The sequence below is a fragment of the Podarcis bocagei genome (genome assembly GCF_964188305.1).
Source record: "Podarcis bocagei genome assembly, chromosome: 13".
NCBI lineage: Eukaryota > Metazoa > Chordata > Lepidosauria > Squamata > Lacertidae > Podarcis > Podarcis bocagei.
Window position 1 is genome coordinate 3,179,423 of NC_138138.1, and position 19,580 is coordinate 3,199,002.

General features: G+C 43.6%; 1 protein-coding gene across 3 annotated transcripts in view; it reads right to left on the bottom strand.

Moving 5' to 3' along the window:
* Positions 1-19,580, bottom strand: part of ZPBP (zona pellucida binding protein) — a 41,370-nt gene that overhangs the window by 21,098 nt on the left and 692 nt on the right. For all 3 annotated transcript variants that reach the window (XM_081168603.1, XM_081168602.1, XM_081168601.1), the window contains exons 2-4: positions 6,609-6,671; positions 4,027-4,152; positions 783-932 (exon numbers count right to left, since the gene is read on the bottom strand). In XM_081168603.1, coding sequence (XP_081024729.1) covers positions 783-932; positions 4,027-4,152; positions 6,609-6,671 — 339 coding nt within the window. The remainder of the gene's footprint in view (positions 1-782; positions 933-4,026; positions 4,153-6,608; positions 6,672-19,580) is intronic.

The following is a 19,580-nucleotide window of genomic DNA, read 5'->3' on the forward strand; positions in this document are numbered from 1 at the left end:
AGAAATGTTCCACCATGCTCAGATTTCTGCTGACAGGTGGCATCTACACCTATGCAAGCTCTGGGTCAGATGTCAATTGCACCACAGGGCTGCTCAGCTGCTATAGAGAGCCACAATAATATAAGATCTGCCCAATTCAATTCCTTTCACTCCAATTCCTAGAAAAGTATGAAATAATAAGTTAAGAAGGAAGCAGCAGCAAAACTTTAATTCAAGAAAATAACCAGCTCTCTAGGAAGTGCTGACTACAGCAGGGATGGGGACCCCTACAGAACTCCCGTCGTCCCTGATCAATGGCTAAGTTGGCTTGCGCAAATGGGAGCTGGGAGTCCACAGCAAAGGAAAAAGCCCCCCCCCATCAATATTGATTATTCCTAGTCAATAAAACATGAACTTTATTTCAGTTGCTTAAAAGTTAGGAAAACTAGGAATTTGCTCCCTGTCAACTCAAAAGTCAGAGAGTGCTTCCTGGGGACACCAACAAAGGCCTTTGCAGACACCATGATGTCCATGGGCACCAGGTTGGTAACCCCCAGTCTAGAACTTCTGATTGAGAAGACTAAAGAAAATCTGTTTGGGATATACCACGTGTTGTCTATCAATGAGAATCAAATGTAAATGGTTTAGATTTTGCTCATTAAGGGTGAAATGAGGACAATGAAGCCCATCACCAAACTCAACTGGGATTTTTAACTATGCACTGATTTCCCCTCATAATTCCAACAAATCCACTAATATTTTTAAAAGGAAAAATGGTTCAGAAATGAAGGTGAATTTCTTACCATAAATGATATATTTGATTAAATAGCTTTTTTCATCTTGTTCAATGGTTGGCTTAAAAACAAGAGAACATGTGTAGACTCCACTGAACTCATTTTTGAAGTGTCGGAATAGCAAAGTTCCTGTTGGTGTTATTTTCACAGTCTGATTTTCTATTTCAAAAAATGTAACAAAGTTAGTTTTACTGAAAAAGAAATTACCACCACCCAACTGTTGCTTCATACTGCAACCTTTCCAGATTTATTCCAAGGCTAACTACATCTCAGTACCTCATGGATAGTAAAATTATGCATGAACAAGTGATTACACTTTAAGGTCCCAATATCTCACAAATATGTATAGATTTCTGTGAATATTGCTTTTTCTATGGGACTCATTAGTTTTCAAGAATGAAGATTAAACTGGCCACACACATTCCTAACTCAGTGAGGCCTCATACCCACCCAAAAAGGTATTTCCACAACAGCTTAACACACATACACCATTTTTCTAGGAATACCCAGAAAACGCACCAAGAATATTGTTGAAGAAAATGCAATTACAAATTAAGGAAGGTGGATTTGGAATTCCAAATTTGGAATTATACCATCATGCTTATTTATTGACAAGTATCAAACACTGGAGACCTGCTGACGGTTGTAATCTCCTAAATTGGGCAAGGTTGGAGTATAACTATATAACACCTTTAGTTGGGTGGACAATATTACAATCAAAATATTTGACAGTTCCAACAAATCTTGAAACAATTAAGCCAGTTAGAAAGATATGGAATATATTCGCTAATAAAAATAAATTTGATTCATTTGCACATGCTAAACCTACTCTGTGAGAAAATCCTATTTTAATAGTTGGAAAAAAGATGGTAATGTGGAAAAACTGGATGATAGCAGGTGTATTGACCCTGGACCAACTGATAGATGAGGAAGATGAATTTTGTACGTACGATGCTCTGAGAGAAAAACACCATCAGCCAGAGGTGGCCCAATGGCAATACTTGCAGCTACAACATCTTTTAGTAACTTTGTTTGGTCCAGCAGCCTTCACAGCATCTGAGACACCTGAATTTTTGGTGCAAATGGATAATTCATTTGAAACTAAACAGTCAGTGATTACTTTTTAGAGTTTATTAATTATCAACAAATTAATTGTTGAACAGCCACTTTAATCCCATTACATGGGACTGGGGTCGGCACAACTTAGCATGGAAATCAAGACATTCTGACATGACCATTTAATTCCTATGAGGAATCTAAGTCAGTACTATGCAGCTGCAGATTGCAATGAACATTTGAGCACAGGTCTTTCAGGAGGAAGTATGGGACAAAGGACAACAAACAAACAAACAAACAAACAAACAAACAAACAAGCTATTTTAGTTGAAAACTTTTAGTAGTAATTATTGGAATATCAAGAAGGTTCTGTTTGGCCTAAAGGGAGAGCAGAAAATAAGTTCAAGAGAAAGCTTAAAGAAAGATCAGTCAAAACTATTGTACAATAATTATTTTTTTAATCCATGTGAATAGTCATGATCTCAGACACATTAAGGTTGCCTTAGGCCTCTTAGTCTCTTGGGAGAAGGAAAATCCAAGAATAAGCAAAGCCTCCACCTTGAAATTCCAGATGCAACTAAAGCATATTTAAAAATTGCTTTTGCAATTCCACCATTAGAAATCATTAGGATTGCACATATTCTGTACAAGAAAGGCTTTTGAGAGTCCAAATTACTAAATGAAACTTTTTGTACACCAATTCACTGCCATTATTGGCTACTGGGTTTTTTATTTTCAAATAAATCTCAAGCAAATAAAACTGTCATGTTGTTGGCATCCATCTGTCTGAGGAGGAGTGCACCTTTGCAGGTGAGGTCAAGCTGTTGGGAGATTGCAGCACCTGCTGTGGCTGTAGAGACTGATGCAGGAGAGAGATGTTTTGCTGCAGCTGGGGTAGAGGAAGGCATCCAGTGGTGGTGTTGCAGAAGCACCATGGCATTTCTTCTCTCTATGCTCCACCAGTGCTCATTTCTCCCCTGGTCACTGCTATGGATAACAACTTGACTGTCTACGGGTACTGCAGTCCTCTGCAAGGGATTTCCACATGGCAGGATGGATGTTGCCAGGCTTCATGCCAAGTTTGCAGACATCTTTGCAACTCAGAGCTGGTTTGCCAATGGGCCTGGGGCCAGCTCACCAAAAGCACGTCCTTGGGGGATCCTGCCCTCTTGCATCCTGTGGGCATGACCAAGCCAGCGTAGATGTCACTGAGACAGGAGTGTAAACATGCTCAGAATTTGGGTTTGGGAAAGCACATCTTTGTTGGGAATTCTGTCCTGCCTTGTGACACCCAAAATCCTCCAGACGCAGCGCATGTGGAAGGCATTGAGGCATCACTCCTGAAAGTTTTAAGTTGTCCACAACTCACTTCCATAAAGCAATGGGCTCATCACCTTGATAAAGCCCGGTAGACCTTCATCTTAGTATTGAACATTAGCACCACATTTTCCCATACCCTTTCGGAGAAGCGAGCCACTGCTATAGCTGCCTTGCCAATCCAGCTCAGCCAATACAATTCACTTATGCAACTCCATTGCTAAGGGCGGAAGAATCCAATTCAGTCTTCACTCTGAAGTAGGTCAGTTCAAGTTTATTAATAGTCTGCAGACCTTCAAATTCCAAAACACTGTATTTGATTCCATACAATGGAAAAATCCAAAGAATAATTCACTTTTCATTGGTAAGAATGTACACAAGATGAAAAAAAAACCAACTAGCCCCCCCATCAATTATGTAAAAGCTGCTAGCCAGATGTCAAGCCTTGCCTAGAACAAGCAGCTAAAGGTGTGTGCTTGGGAGCAGCAAACCTTTCAAGCAAAAACAACAAAATTGACAGAACCACCTCAAGTTTAGAATCTACCCCTAAAATTCACCATTAGACCCCAGACAAAAGCTATGCCATGGATTTACCAACAAAGTCTTTAAGGGCAGGGCAAAACTGGCTCATATATGTAAGAAAACATTTTAACCAGAATTTATCTCTTTTCAGGGGGGGGGGGTGTCACTGAAACACTGAGTTCTTTTTCCAAGCGGGGGCAGGGGGTGTGGGTGGGTTTGGGTGGTGTCATTTTACCTCAATTCTAAGCAATTAGAGAGGTTTGGATACAGAGTAGCATGGCTCAGTCACATCTCACTAAGCAGTTTAGTACAACATCAAAATGCAGCCAGCTGGACTTAAAAGGGTAAGTAACCTTACCTGTAACCAGGTCACCTCCAGGTCCATGCCACTGAAATATTGGATCGATCAATTCTGAATTTCTCAGACGCTTTGTTACACATAGAATACGTGGACTGTTATGATTCAACCTTACGTATACTTTGACTGAAAATACAGTATAATTTAATCATCAATTGTAGGCAAAGCAAAGTACATCAAAAGTTCAATGGAATTCTACTAATAAAAACAAGGCTATGCTTTAAACCAGGGGTGCCCAAACATTTTTCAAAGAAGGCCAGATTTGATGGAAGTGAACATGCATGAGGGCCGACCAAAGTTGAGCTTTTTTTTTTAGGATTGAAGAGCTTTTTGGGGGATGTCCCCCCAAGGTTTATTGACCTTTTTAAAGGATTTGACAGCAATAAATGAATGAACTGCCACAGGGGCCTGATAAAACCGGCCAGAGGGCCGAATTGGGCCCCAAAGCAGACTTTGGAGATGCCTGCCTTAAGAACTAGCACAAAATAACCCATATATAAAACACAGTACTTGTTGCTTCTTGTTATGTGTTACACACACACACACACACACACACACACACACACACAACACAGTACTTGTTGGTTCTAGCTCCTGAAAGCTCTATCTTAAAAGACCTCCAACCCCTTTGCCACCATCTATTTCCCGAATTCTTCCGTTGTCCCCCTGTTGTTGTCTTTTTATAATATAGCATTCATCAAGAATACAAACAACAAGTAATGGATACCGGTCACCAGCTACAAAGCAAAATGAGGTGGAAAATAATAGCAGCATGCTAAAATTGTACTTTGGCTTCAGGATCAGTGCTACAAACTTTTCTGTTTGTTTTGTTTTTTGGAGGGGGGAGGAAAGCTGCACCCTACTTTGCTAAATTCCGACTTATCCTCATGAGGGAGGTTATAATCCCACCGACACCAGCCCCATATTCCCCCCCCCTGACTTCCCCCTCTCTCATATCTATATCTATATCGGGGGAGGCAGCCTCGCCTGCACAATAAGCGATAAAAAGAAGGGCGCTGCTGCTGCTCGGCTTTTCTTCACGGGCTTTCTGCTGGGGGGGCGGGCGAGGCAGAGAGTGCTCTGCACATGCTCAGGAGACCCCTTAGCCCACAATAAACACCCTCCCCCCGGACCCTGAGGAGGCAGCCCGGCCTCTCTTGGCGGCTCCCCACCTGCGCCGCCCCCGGACGAGGCTCCGCCGTTCTCCTCCACGGGCATCGCGCCGCCGCTTCCGACTTGCGCCGGGTTTCGAACGCCTCGCAGCGCTTCCGGCGGAGTGGGCGGGGGGAGGAAAACCGTGCGCTTTCCAAATATCGCGAGATAAAAGCGGCGGCTTCACGGGAAACTGCCGAGACAACAAATCCCTAGACTGGCAGCCGGCGGCAGCTACACGGGCCATATGACGAGGTCTGGCAGGCCGGATTCGGCCCGCGGGCCTTGTGTTTAACACCCGTGCTTTAAACAGAAAAGTATTTTGATTGCAAGATTAATTCTCAAGCCATACGTTGCATCTTCACCTTTTCTTGTGCATTCTGCTCCATATTTAGAAGGTGCCAACCCTGGTGTCCCTTTTTTTTTTTTTTTTTGCCAGGTCCCCAGGATCCTTAGAATCTCAAATAGTCTCTTGACCTCAGAGACTGCCTTGTGAAACCCTTACTCCAAGGGCTAGGAGATGACTTTTTCTCACAAGAACCCCTTTTTGTTTTTATTTCCTAGGTGTGTGGCTTTTCTCCCTGCACCCACATCTAAATGTCCATAGCATAGTAGTTCCATTCACCAGCCCATGCTATTCTGCAATATTCCCTTACTCCCAGAATCAGTCTCTTTCCTTTCTGGTTCTAATTGCAGCCTGTCTATTTTATTTCTACCTTCCTGGTCTTGTCCTTTCCCCTCTTCTAGCATCTGTTCCCTTCCACTCATGGCTCCTGTATCTTCCTGGCAATTAAGATACAAACACATAGGCAGCTCTCCTACAAACTCAGAACTGTTTGAACATGCTTAATGGCACATACTAAAAAGCCAACTGGATCCAGTCTTACATACCCTCAACAAAGATAAAACCAAGACTTTCTAAACCATACTAGACACAAGTAGCAGGAAAAAAATCTGTACACGTTAAAGGGGAAACAGGGAAAATCTGGTAATGGTTCTGTCAAAATACGAAGTCACGTGTACAACTTCAAACACCTTTTTATATCATTCCATATTGCTTTGGCCACCTATCAAATGAAAGCAGCACTGTTCAAGAATATGTTTTTGACACTCCCTCATTCTGTTTTAATGTAGTTAAATACTATTTTTAAAAATTTAGAATTATTTTTGGCAAGTATATTATTCTGCAATAGTCAATACCACTCTAACATGGCAATCTTATGCATGTCTACTCAGACATGAGTCCCACTGAGTTCAATGGGCTTCCTCCCAAGTTAGATGTTTAGGATTGCAGTCTTAGTGTCACAGAATAATCATATAAATAGTATAACTGACCTTAAAGAAAACAGTATTTTAAAATCCAGCCATTTTCATTGTTCAAAAGACTTCAAAAGATTAACATGAATGAATTTAAAATATTTACTTTATACCTGGTAAATTGGTTGATCCTACAACTTTCAATGTACTAGAATCTGTACTGGCCGAAGTATGAACTGTCAAAACAGAATTTTTAAAAGTTAGCATAAAAATTCAAGCTTCTTAGGAATAAAAAAAAATGACGATTGATCATAACAAAATCAATGAACTTGAACAAGTACCGTATTTTTCGCCCTATAGGACGCACCGTCCCATAAGGCGCACCTAGGGTTTTTTTGGGGGGGGGAATAAAGGGGAAAAAAATTATTTCCCCCCCCCAGGTGCGGGGCTGGGGCGGGGGAAGCCCGAGCTACCCCAGCCCCCAGAACAGGCAACTCTCCGCAAGCCCCGGGAGCCCAGTGCTGGGCTCCCGTGCCTTGCGGAGAGCCACACGAAGACTGGGTGCGCTGAGCGCAGCGCGCCCAGCCTTCAGGCAACTCTCCGCAAACCGCGGGAGCCCAGCGCGGGCGCACCGACCCCTCTCGCTCTCCAGGCTTCAGCGAATGCCTGCATTCGCCCCGTAGGACGCACACACATTTCCCCTTCATTTTTGGAGGGGGAAAAGTGTGTCCTATGGGGCGAAAAATACGGTATAATTAGGCAGTGACTGTAACAAGAGACATGATAATAAATCATAGGTTATGAAGCAGTGGTCAAGGACCACGGTGGCGCATCCCCCTCCCATCCCACCTGTCACTTGCTGGCTTTGGAGAAGAACCGACCTTGAATTATGCCAGAGCTACCCATCACATCAAAACTCCAACACAGCCTCAGTGCAGTGCTGTGGATAGAATTTTAGATGTGGATGCTACTGCTGGGATCAAATTCACACACTTTTGGGGTCACTCATTCACTTTCAGACTAAGTAACCTTACAGAATGCAATGTAATGATTCCCATGAAAAGCCGTTTGAGCTCCTTGGAAGGGCAGCATACAAGAACAATTTTTAAAAGTCTGAGAGATTTATTAGAGGAGCTGCTGTAGATGGCAAACACATAACAATGATAAAGATAAAATATCATTCTATGGTAACCTCCCTTTTATTCCTTTCTTTATCTGCATTTGGAAAGAGGATGGATCTTCTTTAAAAAAGTACAGTTGTACCTTGGTTGTTGAACGCCTTGCGACTCAAATGTTTTGGCTCCCGAACGCCACAAACCCGGAAGTGAGTGTTCCAGTTTGTGAATGTTCTTTGGAACCCGAACATCGAACACAGCTTCCACTTGAGTGCAGGAAGCTCCTGCAGCCAATCAGAAGCTGCACCTTGGTTTTTGAACATTTTCAGAAGTTGAACGGATTTCCCAAACAGACTCCATTTGAAAAGCAAGGTGCAACTGTACTTTAAACATATTCTATATTTAGTAAAGGGGCGCGGGTGGCGCTGTGGGTAAAACCTCAGCGCCTAGGACTTGCCGATCGTATGGTCGGCAGTTCAAATCCCCGCGGCGGGGTGCGCTCCCGCTGCTCGGTCCCAGCACCTGCCAACCTAGCAGTTCGAAAGCACCCCCGGGTGCAAGTAGATAAATAGTGACCGCTTACTAGCGGGAAGGTAAACGGCGTTTCCGTGTGCTGCGCTGGCTCGCCAGATGCAGCTTTGTCAGGCTGGCCACGTGACCCGGAAGTGTCTCCGGACAGCGCTGGCCCCCGGCCTCTTAAGCGAGATGGGTGCGCAACCCCAGAGTCGGACACGACTGGCCCGTACAAGCAGGGGTACCTTTACCTTTTTTATATTCAGTAAATAAATTTCCTTTTTTTTAAAAAAATAATTTTTATTAACCGATCAATCAAATCAAATCACATCACATCACATAAATTCCGAATTACAAAGCCGAAATTTAAATTTTTGTTGAGGGGACCCATATTTCAAGTTCCGAAGGGGATTCCAATCATCTTCTTGCTGCTGCGTTAATATCCAAAAATCTGTCCAAATAATGTCCATAATTCTATCCAGTCCTATCTTGCTGTTCTCACATCTAATCTTGTTCGTATATTTTTCTTTTTTTCTTTATGATCTCTTCTGATAATCTCCTTAAGCAGGTAAACACCAGTTTTAATTCTGTGTGAATTTTCTGTTTGTCCAATCATCATATCGAGATGGTTTCCACATATCTTCACTTTCATAAATAAAAGCACTCTTTCCATCATCGGTCTCGCATCTGTCGCCTTCTTTAGTCCCTCTGAGGAGGCTCACCCACAATATGAAAACAGATCTATCCCTCCTCCCAGACATAAGTCTTTCAACAGAGCTTGCCAAAATGGCGACACTATTTTTTGCTGCGTCATTCCAAAGCTCTTATACTTTCCAGTCTCCTTAAAACATGCTTTGGTTAGAAAATTATCTCCACAGAGTCTTAAATCCTCAGCTTAAGTCATTTAAACGGCATTTCTGACTTGTGACTTGTGGGGGGGGGATTCTTGGTTAATCACATAGAGAAAAGAAAGTCAAGTCCCCCCCCCATCCAGTCCCGTTGCCGAACATACTGAGCCTTGGTGTGTCTTCTCATGATTTATTCCTGTTCCTCCGACCCGTCTTGTTTCTCAGAGATCTCTTCGGTAAGCAGTCTTTACTCCCCCTTCTTCCTTGAAATATGTGCATTAGCTTCCTCCTAATTGTTTCTTTTGAAGTTGCTGCAGCTAGAGGCGTGGATTAGAGACAGCGTTCAGGAGCGCCGAAGTCCGCACAAGGGCTTTCTGCCTAGTGCCCCACGCCCCCAAATTCGGGGGTGGTATAGGGCACAGCAGGCAAGGGCAGTCCCCCCCCCACCCACTTGGGGGGGCCGGGAGGCTGTTTACTCCCATCACAGCCTCTTAATTACCTCGTGTGGGTCGGAGAGATGTTATTGTCAGCCATCTTCCGATGCGCCCCTAGTGGCCCCTCCTCAGTAAATAAATTTCCTGTTGCAAAGTGCAAGATGCTCTCAGCAAAACTACCAAAGCTCCTGATTTTACAAGCGTCAAACATGAAGAGATCTGATCTAGCTAAAGAAAAGGTTTGCAATTATGGATAAACTCTGAAAATAACAGGAAATCTCATATGGCCTTTGGCACAATAGGCTTGTGTGCTTAACTATGTGTTAACCCCAAACTAATCATTGGTTTGTCATGGTTTATCTGCTAGTTAATATATTAATGTGAAAGATACTGCTTTATTTCTTTTTTCTAAAACTCTGCTATGTTTATATTAAAATAGATCTTTGATACTGAATATTCAACACATTTAAGATTTCACAGCACTTACTGAATCACAATTCCGTATTATTGAGACAGCAAACTTTAATAAATGGATTAATAAATAAGACCCTTGTATTAATGTTTCTGGAATTGAAATTTTAAATCTAATTAATATAATTATTTGTATATTTCCTTGGGTGTTATTTACAGGAGAGAATTATAGTGGTGATAAATTAAACAAGCAACTAGTTACATGGGAATAAGCCAACTGAGCTTAATAGGATTTATGAGTAGATGTGTTTATAGGGACTGCACCATAAAGGGCAGGGGGCTAAACAAGCAAAACATCTAAACACTTTTAGAACTCTATCATTTGAGTAGTGATTTCTTCTAAGCCTAGGACCACAAAACTTCAACAAGTTCTTACATCTTGGAAGTCTTAATCTAATTGCTACCAGAGGCAATGTGATCCCATCTGATAAAATTAACTTAAGGTAAAGGGACCCCTGACCATTAGGTCCAATCATGGCCGACTCTGGGGTTGCGGCACTCATCTCGCTTTATTGGCCGAGGGAGCCGGCGTACAGCTTCCGGGTCATGTGGCCAGCATGACTAAGCCGCTTCTGGAGAACTAGAGCACGGAAACGCCGTTTACCTTCCTGCCGGAGCGGTACCTATTTATCTACTTGCACTTTGACGTGCTTTCGAACTGCTAGGCTGGCAGGAGCAGGGACCGAGCAACGGGAGCTCACTCTGTCGCGGGGATTCGAACCACCGACCTTCTGATCAGCAAGTCCTAGGCTCAGTGGTTTAACCCACAGCGCCACCCGCGTCCATAAAATTAACTTAATTTGTCCTTAAAACCTCTGGATCCATTGCATATAAAACTGAGTGTTTGTTAAACAACAAATAGGTAAAGGTAAAGGGACCCCTGACCATTAGGTCCAGTCGTGGCCGACTCTGGGGTTGCGGCGCTCATCTCGCTTTATTGGCCGGGGGAGCCGGCGTACAGCTTCCGGGTCATGTGGCCAGCATGACTAAGCCGCTTCTGGAGAACTAGAGCACGGAAACGCCGTTTATCTTCCCGCCGGAGCGGTACCTATTTATCTACTTGCACTTATAATAACAAATATAAACAACAAATAACATCATATTATATATATATATATATATATATATATATATATATATATATATATATATATATATATGCAGGTTTTGGTGTCTTCGGGTGTCTTCCCGTGTAAGAGTTGGGGTGTCTAGGCGACGTTTCGACGAGGTCTCACTCGTCATCTTCAGGCTGGTGCTTTCGGCTTCTTGTTACTGGAACAGAGCAGGATCTCAGTGTTTGAGTTCCTATAAATACTGTTGAGGGGGTGTGGTGTATAGCCTCCAACGTTCTGGGCAGAGAGGAAGTTCCCAGGTTAGTGTGTCTTTTCTTCTTTTGTTCATTAATTACTTGAGGGATATCTTGAGTGATTTCTTGAGTGATATTCTGAGTACCACTTAGGAGGGTCATTAGGTGTGGATTAGTTGCTAAAGCTTTCGTGTCTTGACCTCTTGACCTTGTGAAGAGTTTTTTCTGAGAAGATGGCTGTACTGCACTTAGTTGTGCTCTGGCTTGGCTTCGTGTATAGGGGCGAGCTGTGGTTTTGTGCCCTGTGCCAGCCAGATCTGTGTAGGGATTGCAGGGGGGTGCAGCATCCGGAGGTGCCACTATGGTTTGGCTACTGGATGGTGTCTGTAATTTATCTGTGGAGAGGGTCTGGGTTTGGGTCTGGTGTGGTTGATTGGAGAAGGCGTTCTGTGTGCCTCTGGTTCTGGTGTCGGTTTTTGTGGGGAGGGCTATTTTCCAGATGTCTGGCAGGCGGGACGTATCGTCACGCTTGTTCATGTTGTGAGGGTGTTTCTCTATCTCGATGGCTTCCATGATTATTCTCTTGTGGTGGTGTTCCATGTTAAAGAGCAATTTGGAATCTGAAAAATTAATTTCGTGTCCTGTTTCTTTCATGTGTTGGTAAAGAGAGGAACTTTTTTCTTCTTTTTTGACGGCATTCTTGTGTTCTGCGATACGTGCATTTATTCGTCTGTTTGTTTGTCCAATGTACGTGGCTGGGCAGACTTTGCAGGGTATTTCATAGACCCCTTGGTTTTCTAACTGGATTTTATCTTTGGGGTTTCTGAGGATATTGGCTATTTTTTGGTTGGTGCAAAAGGCTGTTTTGATATTGTGTTTATGGAGGATTTTGCTAATTTTATCTGTAGTGCCCTTGATATAAGGAAGGAGGGCCATGCCATTGTCAAAAAAGAAGAAAAAACTTCCTCTCTTTACCAACACATGAAAGAAACAGGACACGAAATTAATTTTTCAGATTCCAAATTGCTCTTTAACATGGAACACCACCACAAGAGAATAATCATGGAAGCCATCGAGATAGAGAAACACCCTCACAACATGAACAAGCGTGACGATACGTCCCGCCTGCCAGACATCTGGAAAATAGCCCTCCCCACAAAAACCGACACCAGAACCAGAGGCACACAGAACGCCTTCTCCAATCAACCACACCAGACCCAAACCCAGACCCTCTCCACAGATAAATTACAGACACCATCCAGTAGCCAAACCATAGTGGCACCTCCGGATGCTGCACCCCCCTGCAATCCCTACACAGATCTGGCTGGCACAGGGCACAAAACCACAGCTCGCCCCTATACACGAAGCCAAGCCAGAGCACAACTAAGTGCAGTACAGCCATCTTCTCAGAAAAAACTCTTCACAAGGTCAAGAGGTCAAGACACGAAAGCTTTAGCAACTAATCCACACCTAATGACCCTCCTAAGTGGTACTCAGAATATCACTCAAGAAATCACTCAAGATATCCCTCAAGTAATTAATGAACAAAAGAAGAAAAGACACACTAACCTGGGAACTTCCTCTCTGCCCAGAACGTTGGAGGCTATACACCACACCCCCTCAACAGTATTTATAGGAACTCAAACACTGAGATCCTGCTCTGTTCCAGTAACAAGAAGCCGAAAGCACCAGCCTGAAGATGACGAGTGAGACCTCGTCGAAACGTCGCCTAGACACCCCAACTCTTACACGGGAAGACACCCGAAGACACCAAAACCTGCATTCCTGTACCCGTGAAAATCTACGAAAGCAAATATATATATATATATATATATATATATATATATATATATATATATATATATATATAAAATATTATAATGTATATAATATTACATTATATTATATTATAATCATATTATATAAACAACAAATAACATCAGTCCAAATATGAAAAGTGGTTTTGGGGTTTTTATTTTGAGCAACATACCTGTGCTTTTGCAGCATCCTGAGCTTGATCTATTATTCAAGCTACTTTCATCTCATCTGTTCAATATTTCTAAGTTTTTAGTTTCAGATTTTCTGAACAGAAAAAACATGCAGTAGCTAGAGCCACAAGATGGAGCACTTTAACTGCTAATACAAAATACTAGTAGTATAAATAAAAAAAACTGATTTATAGAGTATACGTCAAACTTCTTTGAGCATGTTTTCAGTACACACCGTCTATTTATTTATAAATGTACTGTTAAAAAAGCTCGGTAATGCACCAACATTATGCATTTATGTTTCTTTTTAAACGTTATGTTATTTTTTAAATTCTACAAAAAGCTTTTTTAAAAAATCGTCAAATCAAAGTTCAGAAACAGTATAAAAGACTGAAAACCAAAACAAAACCAGTTCTTTAAAATTTAGAACATTTTCCTTGAGAAAAGAAATATAATTAGAAAGTTCTTATGACAATACTGAAGGAAAAATATACTAGAAAAGTGTTGCAATGTGTTTTTGAAACCACTTTGAATATAGAGATTTTGAATAGATCTTACACTTTCTCTCTAGAAATACCAATATGCTTTTTATATTTATTCACGGTCCACAGTATACAGTGGTGCCCCGCAAGACGAATGCCTCGCAAAACGAAAAACCTGCTAGACGAAAGGGTTTTCCGTTTTTGCGTCACTTCATAAGACGATTTTCCCTATGGGCTTGCTTTGCAAGACGAAGGGCTTGATCCGCACGCAAACCGCTTTCACCGCCAATCTATCTATGCGACAGTGGGGAATCTAATACTGTAGTAATAGCAATCGATACATTATTAGCGTCCGGAAACACAGCCAGTGGTGATGCTGCCCCACGCCGCTTCGAAAAGTTCCTAGGCTTCAGCCTTAGAACTGGGAGGGGACCTGGCGGCGACACCCGGATCGGGGTGGGATTTCCCTGTCTGCGCTCTTAGCGCGCGCGCGGCGACCACTAGATCCCGAAGACAGCAGACTGGGGGGGGGCATGAAAAGTTTTGCCTGCCCATCTCCGAGGAAGCGGGGGGAGATGATCCCTGTCAAGGGAAGAAGGGGGCACCCATTTGCCAGCAGCCGGTGCCCCTGAACCGAGGCTGGCGCCATCAACTGTCAAAGTGACCGCAAAGGCGAGCTCCGGTCGCGCGGCAGAGGGAAGCCCCGCTGTGGGTCCTCCAAAGTCAGCCCGAGCACGCCACTCACCTAAAAGGCTTGGAGAGACGGAGGGAGCGCGCGAGGATCCCGGTGCAGAGGAGGCTCCTGCAGCAAAATAAAGGCAGCCGGCAGCCGGAGGGCTCCAGAACACGGAGCTGCGGCGGGGCCGTCGATGGCGTTGCCGGAGACTCCTCCCTCTGGGCCTCGCTCTCTCCGCTGCTTGCCCTGCCTGCGATCGGCCGGGCTCATCGCTCCGCTCTGCAGAGCGCTGCACAAAGGCGCGGCGGGACAGGTGTCCGGGGACGCTTTGGCTGAGCGCGCCCCGGAATCGGAGGTGCGGGGTGCTTGCTGCAGATCTTATCTTCCGGGGTCGCTGGGATGGCTCGCTCCGCTCTGCAGAGCGCTACGCAAAGGGGCGGCAGGACAGGTGTCTGGGGACGCTTTGGCTGAGCGCGCCCCGGGATCGGAGGTGCGGGGTGCTTGCTGGGCTTGTGTTATGTAAGCGCGTCAGGAGGGACTGCTTAAGAGGCCGGACGAGGCTTATGCAATGGTCAGATGCTCCCTAGGGGTTGAGGCTTGCAGTTGCGGGAACGAGTTTATACCTGTAGCCGCTAAGCCGCTAATAGCCGTGCTTCGCAAGACGAAAAAGATCGCAAGACGAAGAGACTCGCGGAACGGATTAATTTCGTCTTGCGAGGCACCACTGTACTACTTGCTGAACTGGCTCACATGTAATGCTAAGATAAACCATGGTTTACAACTAGCGGCTTCTCTGGAGGAGATAAATGATGAGCCTGGGTTCAGATGACAGGTAAGGCAAACCATGACTTACCTGACAGCAATACACCATGACTAGTGGAACACATTGGCTGCAATCTGTTCTCTGGGAACCTGTACGTCTGTGGGAAGTCATGGTTTGGCTTAGTTTATGTGTGAACTGAGCCACAATACAGTATAGCACATGATATAAGGCAGTAATTGTCAGAGGGGTTTCAAACCTGATGCATGATTTTAAACTAAACTTAAAACAATCCAGGTGACCGTGCGTAAGAAAGTATTTCTTATAAGTTTTTGTTTATTGAGTGTATAAAGCAATATAAGGTAGAAGAAAACAAGGACTGACTGATTTGATTTGGGTAGTTTGGGAAGGGAAGCAGCTATAGCTCAATGTTTCCCAGTTACTTTGTAACATCTGCAAAAAGTTTCTGTAAGCTCAATTACTTAGAAGAAAAGTAGAGTTAATGTGGCAGGGAATTGTTGTACCTGACATAAAGATATAGTGAATGTATATGTTGTTCATAAAGATGTCAGTCAGGATATTTATAAATTTACTTAAATTTGTGTACAACTCTTCAATTGAAGATCACAGATGGTTCATAAATTAAAAAACAAAATGAGAAATACACAATAAAACAAAAGCAAATCAATAACCCACTTCCCATGGTTGTAGGATGTTATTCAGCCAAAGGCCTGGTAATAGAGAAACATTTTCACATGGCTTCTAGATATACTTGTATGTAATGAAGGCCTACCAGTCAAGCCTCCCATTTACAATTACATTATTTGATTATGCAGGGATTTCCAAACTATGGGGACAAACGGGCACATTTTACATTTTAAGTAAGTGTCATGACACTAGTCCCAACATTAGAAAGAGTGCAACAGCCCACAGAAGTCAGCTATGTCCTGCTGGTTCTGATTGTCGAGATCACTCCTTATTGATGTTTTCCACACACAATGATGCTGTTATCTAATAACAGGAAGGGAAAATATACCTAGTGGCCACACCATGCTTTCTTGTACATATGTGAACAGTACATACATAGACAATACACACACATACTTCTCTTTTTTGCTCTGCCCGAGAGAACAACATCCCCTTCAGAAAAGTCCATCAAAAGAGTAAAGGAACTACCGGCCAAAAGCTCCACATGGCTAGTGGGCAACAATGCTGAGCAAGTAAGGCTATCCCTATATTGCCCCCCAGTGGAAAATAGGCCCTTTGTGGGGAAGAGGAAGTGCCTGCCAGAAGCTCCACATGGCTGGTGGGCAACAACAGCTGAGTGATGGTAGATGTCCCCCAGTTGCCCTGAAAGGCTTCCGCCATGGCACCCGTAGGCACTGGTTTGGGACTTCCAGTTTAGGCCAATTGAGAGTCTCTTTGAAGTCTTTGGATGATATAAATGTAAAATAAAATAAAAAATACACCCACTATGTCCCTTGTCTGTCTATTCAGCAGGAAGAACCTTGTGGATAGCTGAAACCCATTGCCGGCACATAAGGATGTTTGACTCAGGACCTGGTACAGTTTTATTTACTAGAATAAAGTTTTACCCCACGTAACATGTAGGACTTTCTGGGTTGTGAGCTCTAGGAGTGCAGCAGCAGAGGCATGACTAGCGTTTGTAGGCAGGAAAATTTGCCCTACATGTAGGGCAAGAGGAATTAGCTGGCAGTCCTCCAGATGTTGTTGGGCTCCCAATACCCACTAGCCTCAGCCAGCATGACCAATGAGCAGGGCAAAGGGAGCTATACTATAGCCCAACAGCACCTGGAAGGCCACAGGTTAATCAGCCACTGACAGAAATACCGATTTTTCCGTGTGTAAGACGATGCTTTTTGCTTAAAAAAATTAGGCAACCATGGGGTGTCGTCTTATACACAAATAGTGAATGCAGAGGGAGGGATGTGCAATTAATGGCAGCATCAAGCAGGAGATTGGCAGCAGCAATTGGCGGCTGCGGCCAGGCCTGCTGGCAATTGGTTGTGGCAATTGGGCAGGCGATTGGCAGCTGCGGCAAGTGGGCTGTTGGTGGCGGCAAGCGGGCAATTGGTTGCTGCGGCGAGGTGTGCAATTGGGAGTGGCAAGCGATCAGCAGTGGCAGGCAGGCAGGTGAACGATTGGCAGAAGTGACCTCCCCCACCACCCCCAAAGCTAAACAACTTAATTTCGGGTTAAAAAAAGTAAGGGTCATCTTATACACAGAAAAATACGGTATGTGGGGGGATGAGCTCTTAGGCAACTATTTGCAAAAAGGCAGCAGTCTACTTGTCCTGATAACCATAAACCAGGCAAGGAAATCACAGAATTAATGAGTTGGGAGTCACCTACTAGTCCAACCCGCTATCAGTGCAGGATATGCAATCCAAAATTGCATTATTATTATTTTACTTGTCCATATGTCTGGGTTGCCGAAGCCTGACAGATGCCTGTTGAATCTCTGTTCAAATATTTTAAAACTTTCAGGAGAGGTAACCACCTCATGCAGCAGTTTCACTGTCAAGCAGCTCTTACCTTTAAGTTCCTTCTAATCTTTAGCCAAAATCTACTTCCCTGCAATTTCCACCTATTCTATTCTATTCCTATGCAAAAGCCTTTGACTGTGTCGACCACAGCAAACTATGTCAAGTTCTTAAAGAAATGGGAGTGCCTGATCACCTCCTGAGAAATCTCTATGTGGGACAAGAAGCTACAGTTAGAACTGGATGTGGAACAACGGATTGGTTCAAAATTGGGAAAGGAGTACAAGGCTGTATATTGCCCCCCTGCTTTTTTAACTTATATGCAGAATTCATCATGCAAAAGGCTGAGCTAGATGGATCCCAAGCCGGAATTAAGTTTCCCGGAAGAAATATCAACAACCTCAGATGACACAACCTTGTTGACAGAAAGTGAGGAGGAATCAAAGAACCTTTTAATGAGGGTGAAAGAGGAGAGCGCAAAATATGGCCTGAAGCTCAACATCAAAAAAACGAAGATCATGGCCACTTGGCCCATCACCACCTGGCAAATAGAAGAGGAAGAAATGGAGGCAGTGAGAGATTTTACTTTCTAGGCCTCCATGATCACTGCAGAGGGTGACAGCAGTCATGAAATTAAAAGATGCCTGCTTCTTGGGAGAAAAGCAATGACAAACCTAGAAAGCATCTTAAAAAGCAGAGACATCACCTTGCCAACAAAGGTCCATATAGTTAAAGCTATGGTTTTCCCAGTAGTGATGTATGGAAGTGAGAGCTGGACCATAAAGAAGGCTGATCGCCGAAGAATTGATGCTTTTGAATTATGGTGCTGGAGGAGACTCTTCAGAGTACCATGGACTGCAAGAAGATAAAACCTATCCATTCTGAAGGAAATCAGCCCTGAGTGCTCACTGGAAGGACAGATCCAGAAGCTGAGGCTCCAATACTTTGGCTACCTCATAAGAAGAGGAGACTCCCTGGGAAAGACCCTGATGTTGGGAAAGATGGAGGGCACACAAGGAGAAGGGGATGACAGAGGATGAGATGGTTGGACAGTGTTCTTGAAGCTGCCAGCATGAGTTTGACCAAACTGCAGGAGGCAGTGGAAGACAGGAGTACCTGGCGTGCTCTGGTCCATGGGGTCACGAAGAGTCGGACACGACTAAACAATAACAACATTATATTCCTGTCCTTTGAAGCAGCAGAAAACAAATATTTTCAATCTTCTGTTGTAACAGCCCTTGAGAGATTTGAGGACTGCTATCATGTTCCTCCTTAAATTTCTCTTGTCCATGCTAAACATGTCAGCTGTTTCTCATAGGTCTTGGTTTCCAGCCCCCCACCCCCATCCTGATCACCCTTCTCTGGACCAGCTCCAGTTGGGTAAATGTCCTTAAAATGTGGCATCCAAAACTAGACACAGTACTCCAGAAGCAACCCGACTAGCATAAATGGAGTGCAACTATTATGATTTGGCCACAATCTGCCCATTAATGCAATATAAGTTTTTCAAGTTACAGGTAGGTAGCTGTGTTGGTCTGCCATAGTCGAAACAAAATAAAAAAATTGTTTCCAGTAGCACCTTAGAGACCAACTAAGTTTATTGTTGGTATGAGCTTCCGTGTGCATGCACACTTCTTCAGATACCAAGTTTTTCAAGTCATGCTTTAGCTTATGATTAGCTAAGACACACACTGTCTTCATTTACATAATGCTAAATCAAGGTGTGATATGTTTAAACACAAGCACTAGCATTCCTCTATTTGTCCACCCAAGAGCAACACAACCATGAACTTGGCTTAGCCAGATATCCAAATCAGTGTTTGTGGTTTGTTTCTCTCCAAACCACAATGTAAAGCCAAGGTTTGTTCTTGGGTTTCTGAGACTTGTGGGTATAGGGTGGTATAAAAATTTAATAAATCACCTTCCTTTCTTGTTATTGCTCCAAATACAGTATAGTGCTTTCTTAGCATTTCTAACAAGAATCAGGTCTTGGTAGGCTTATTGTACCCATTCTTTGTTATCTGGCCCACCACTTTCAATTATATACT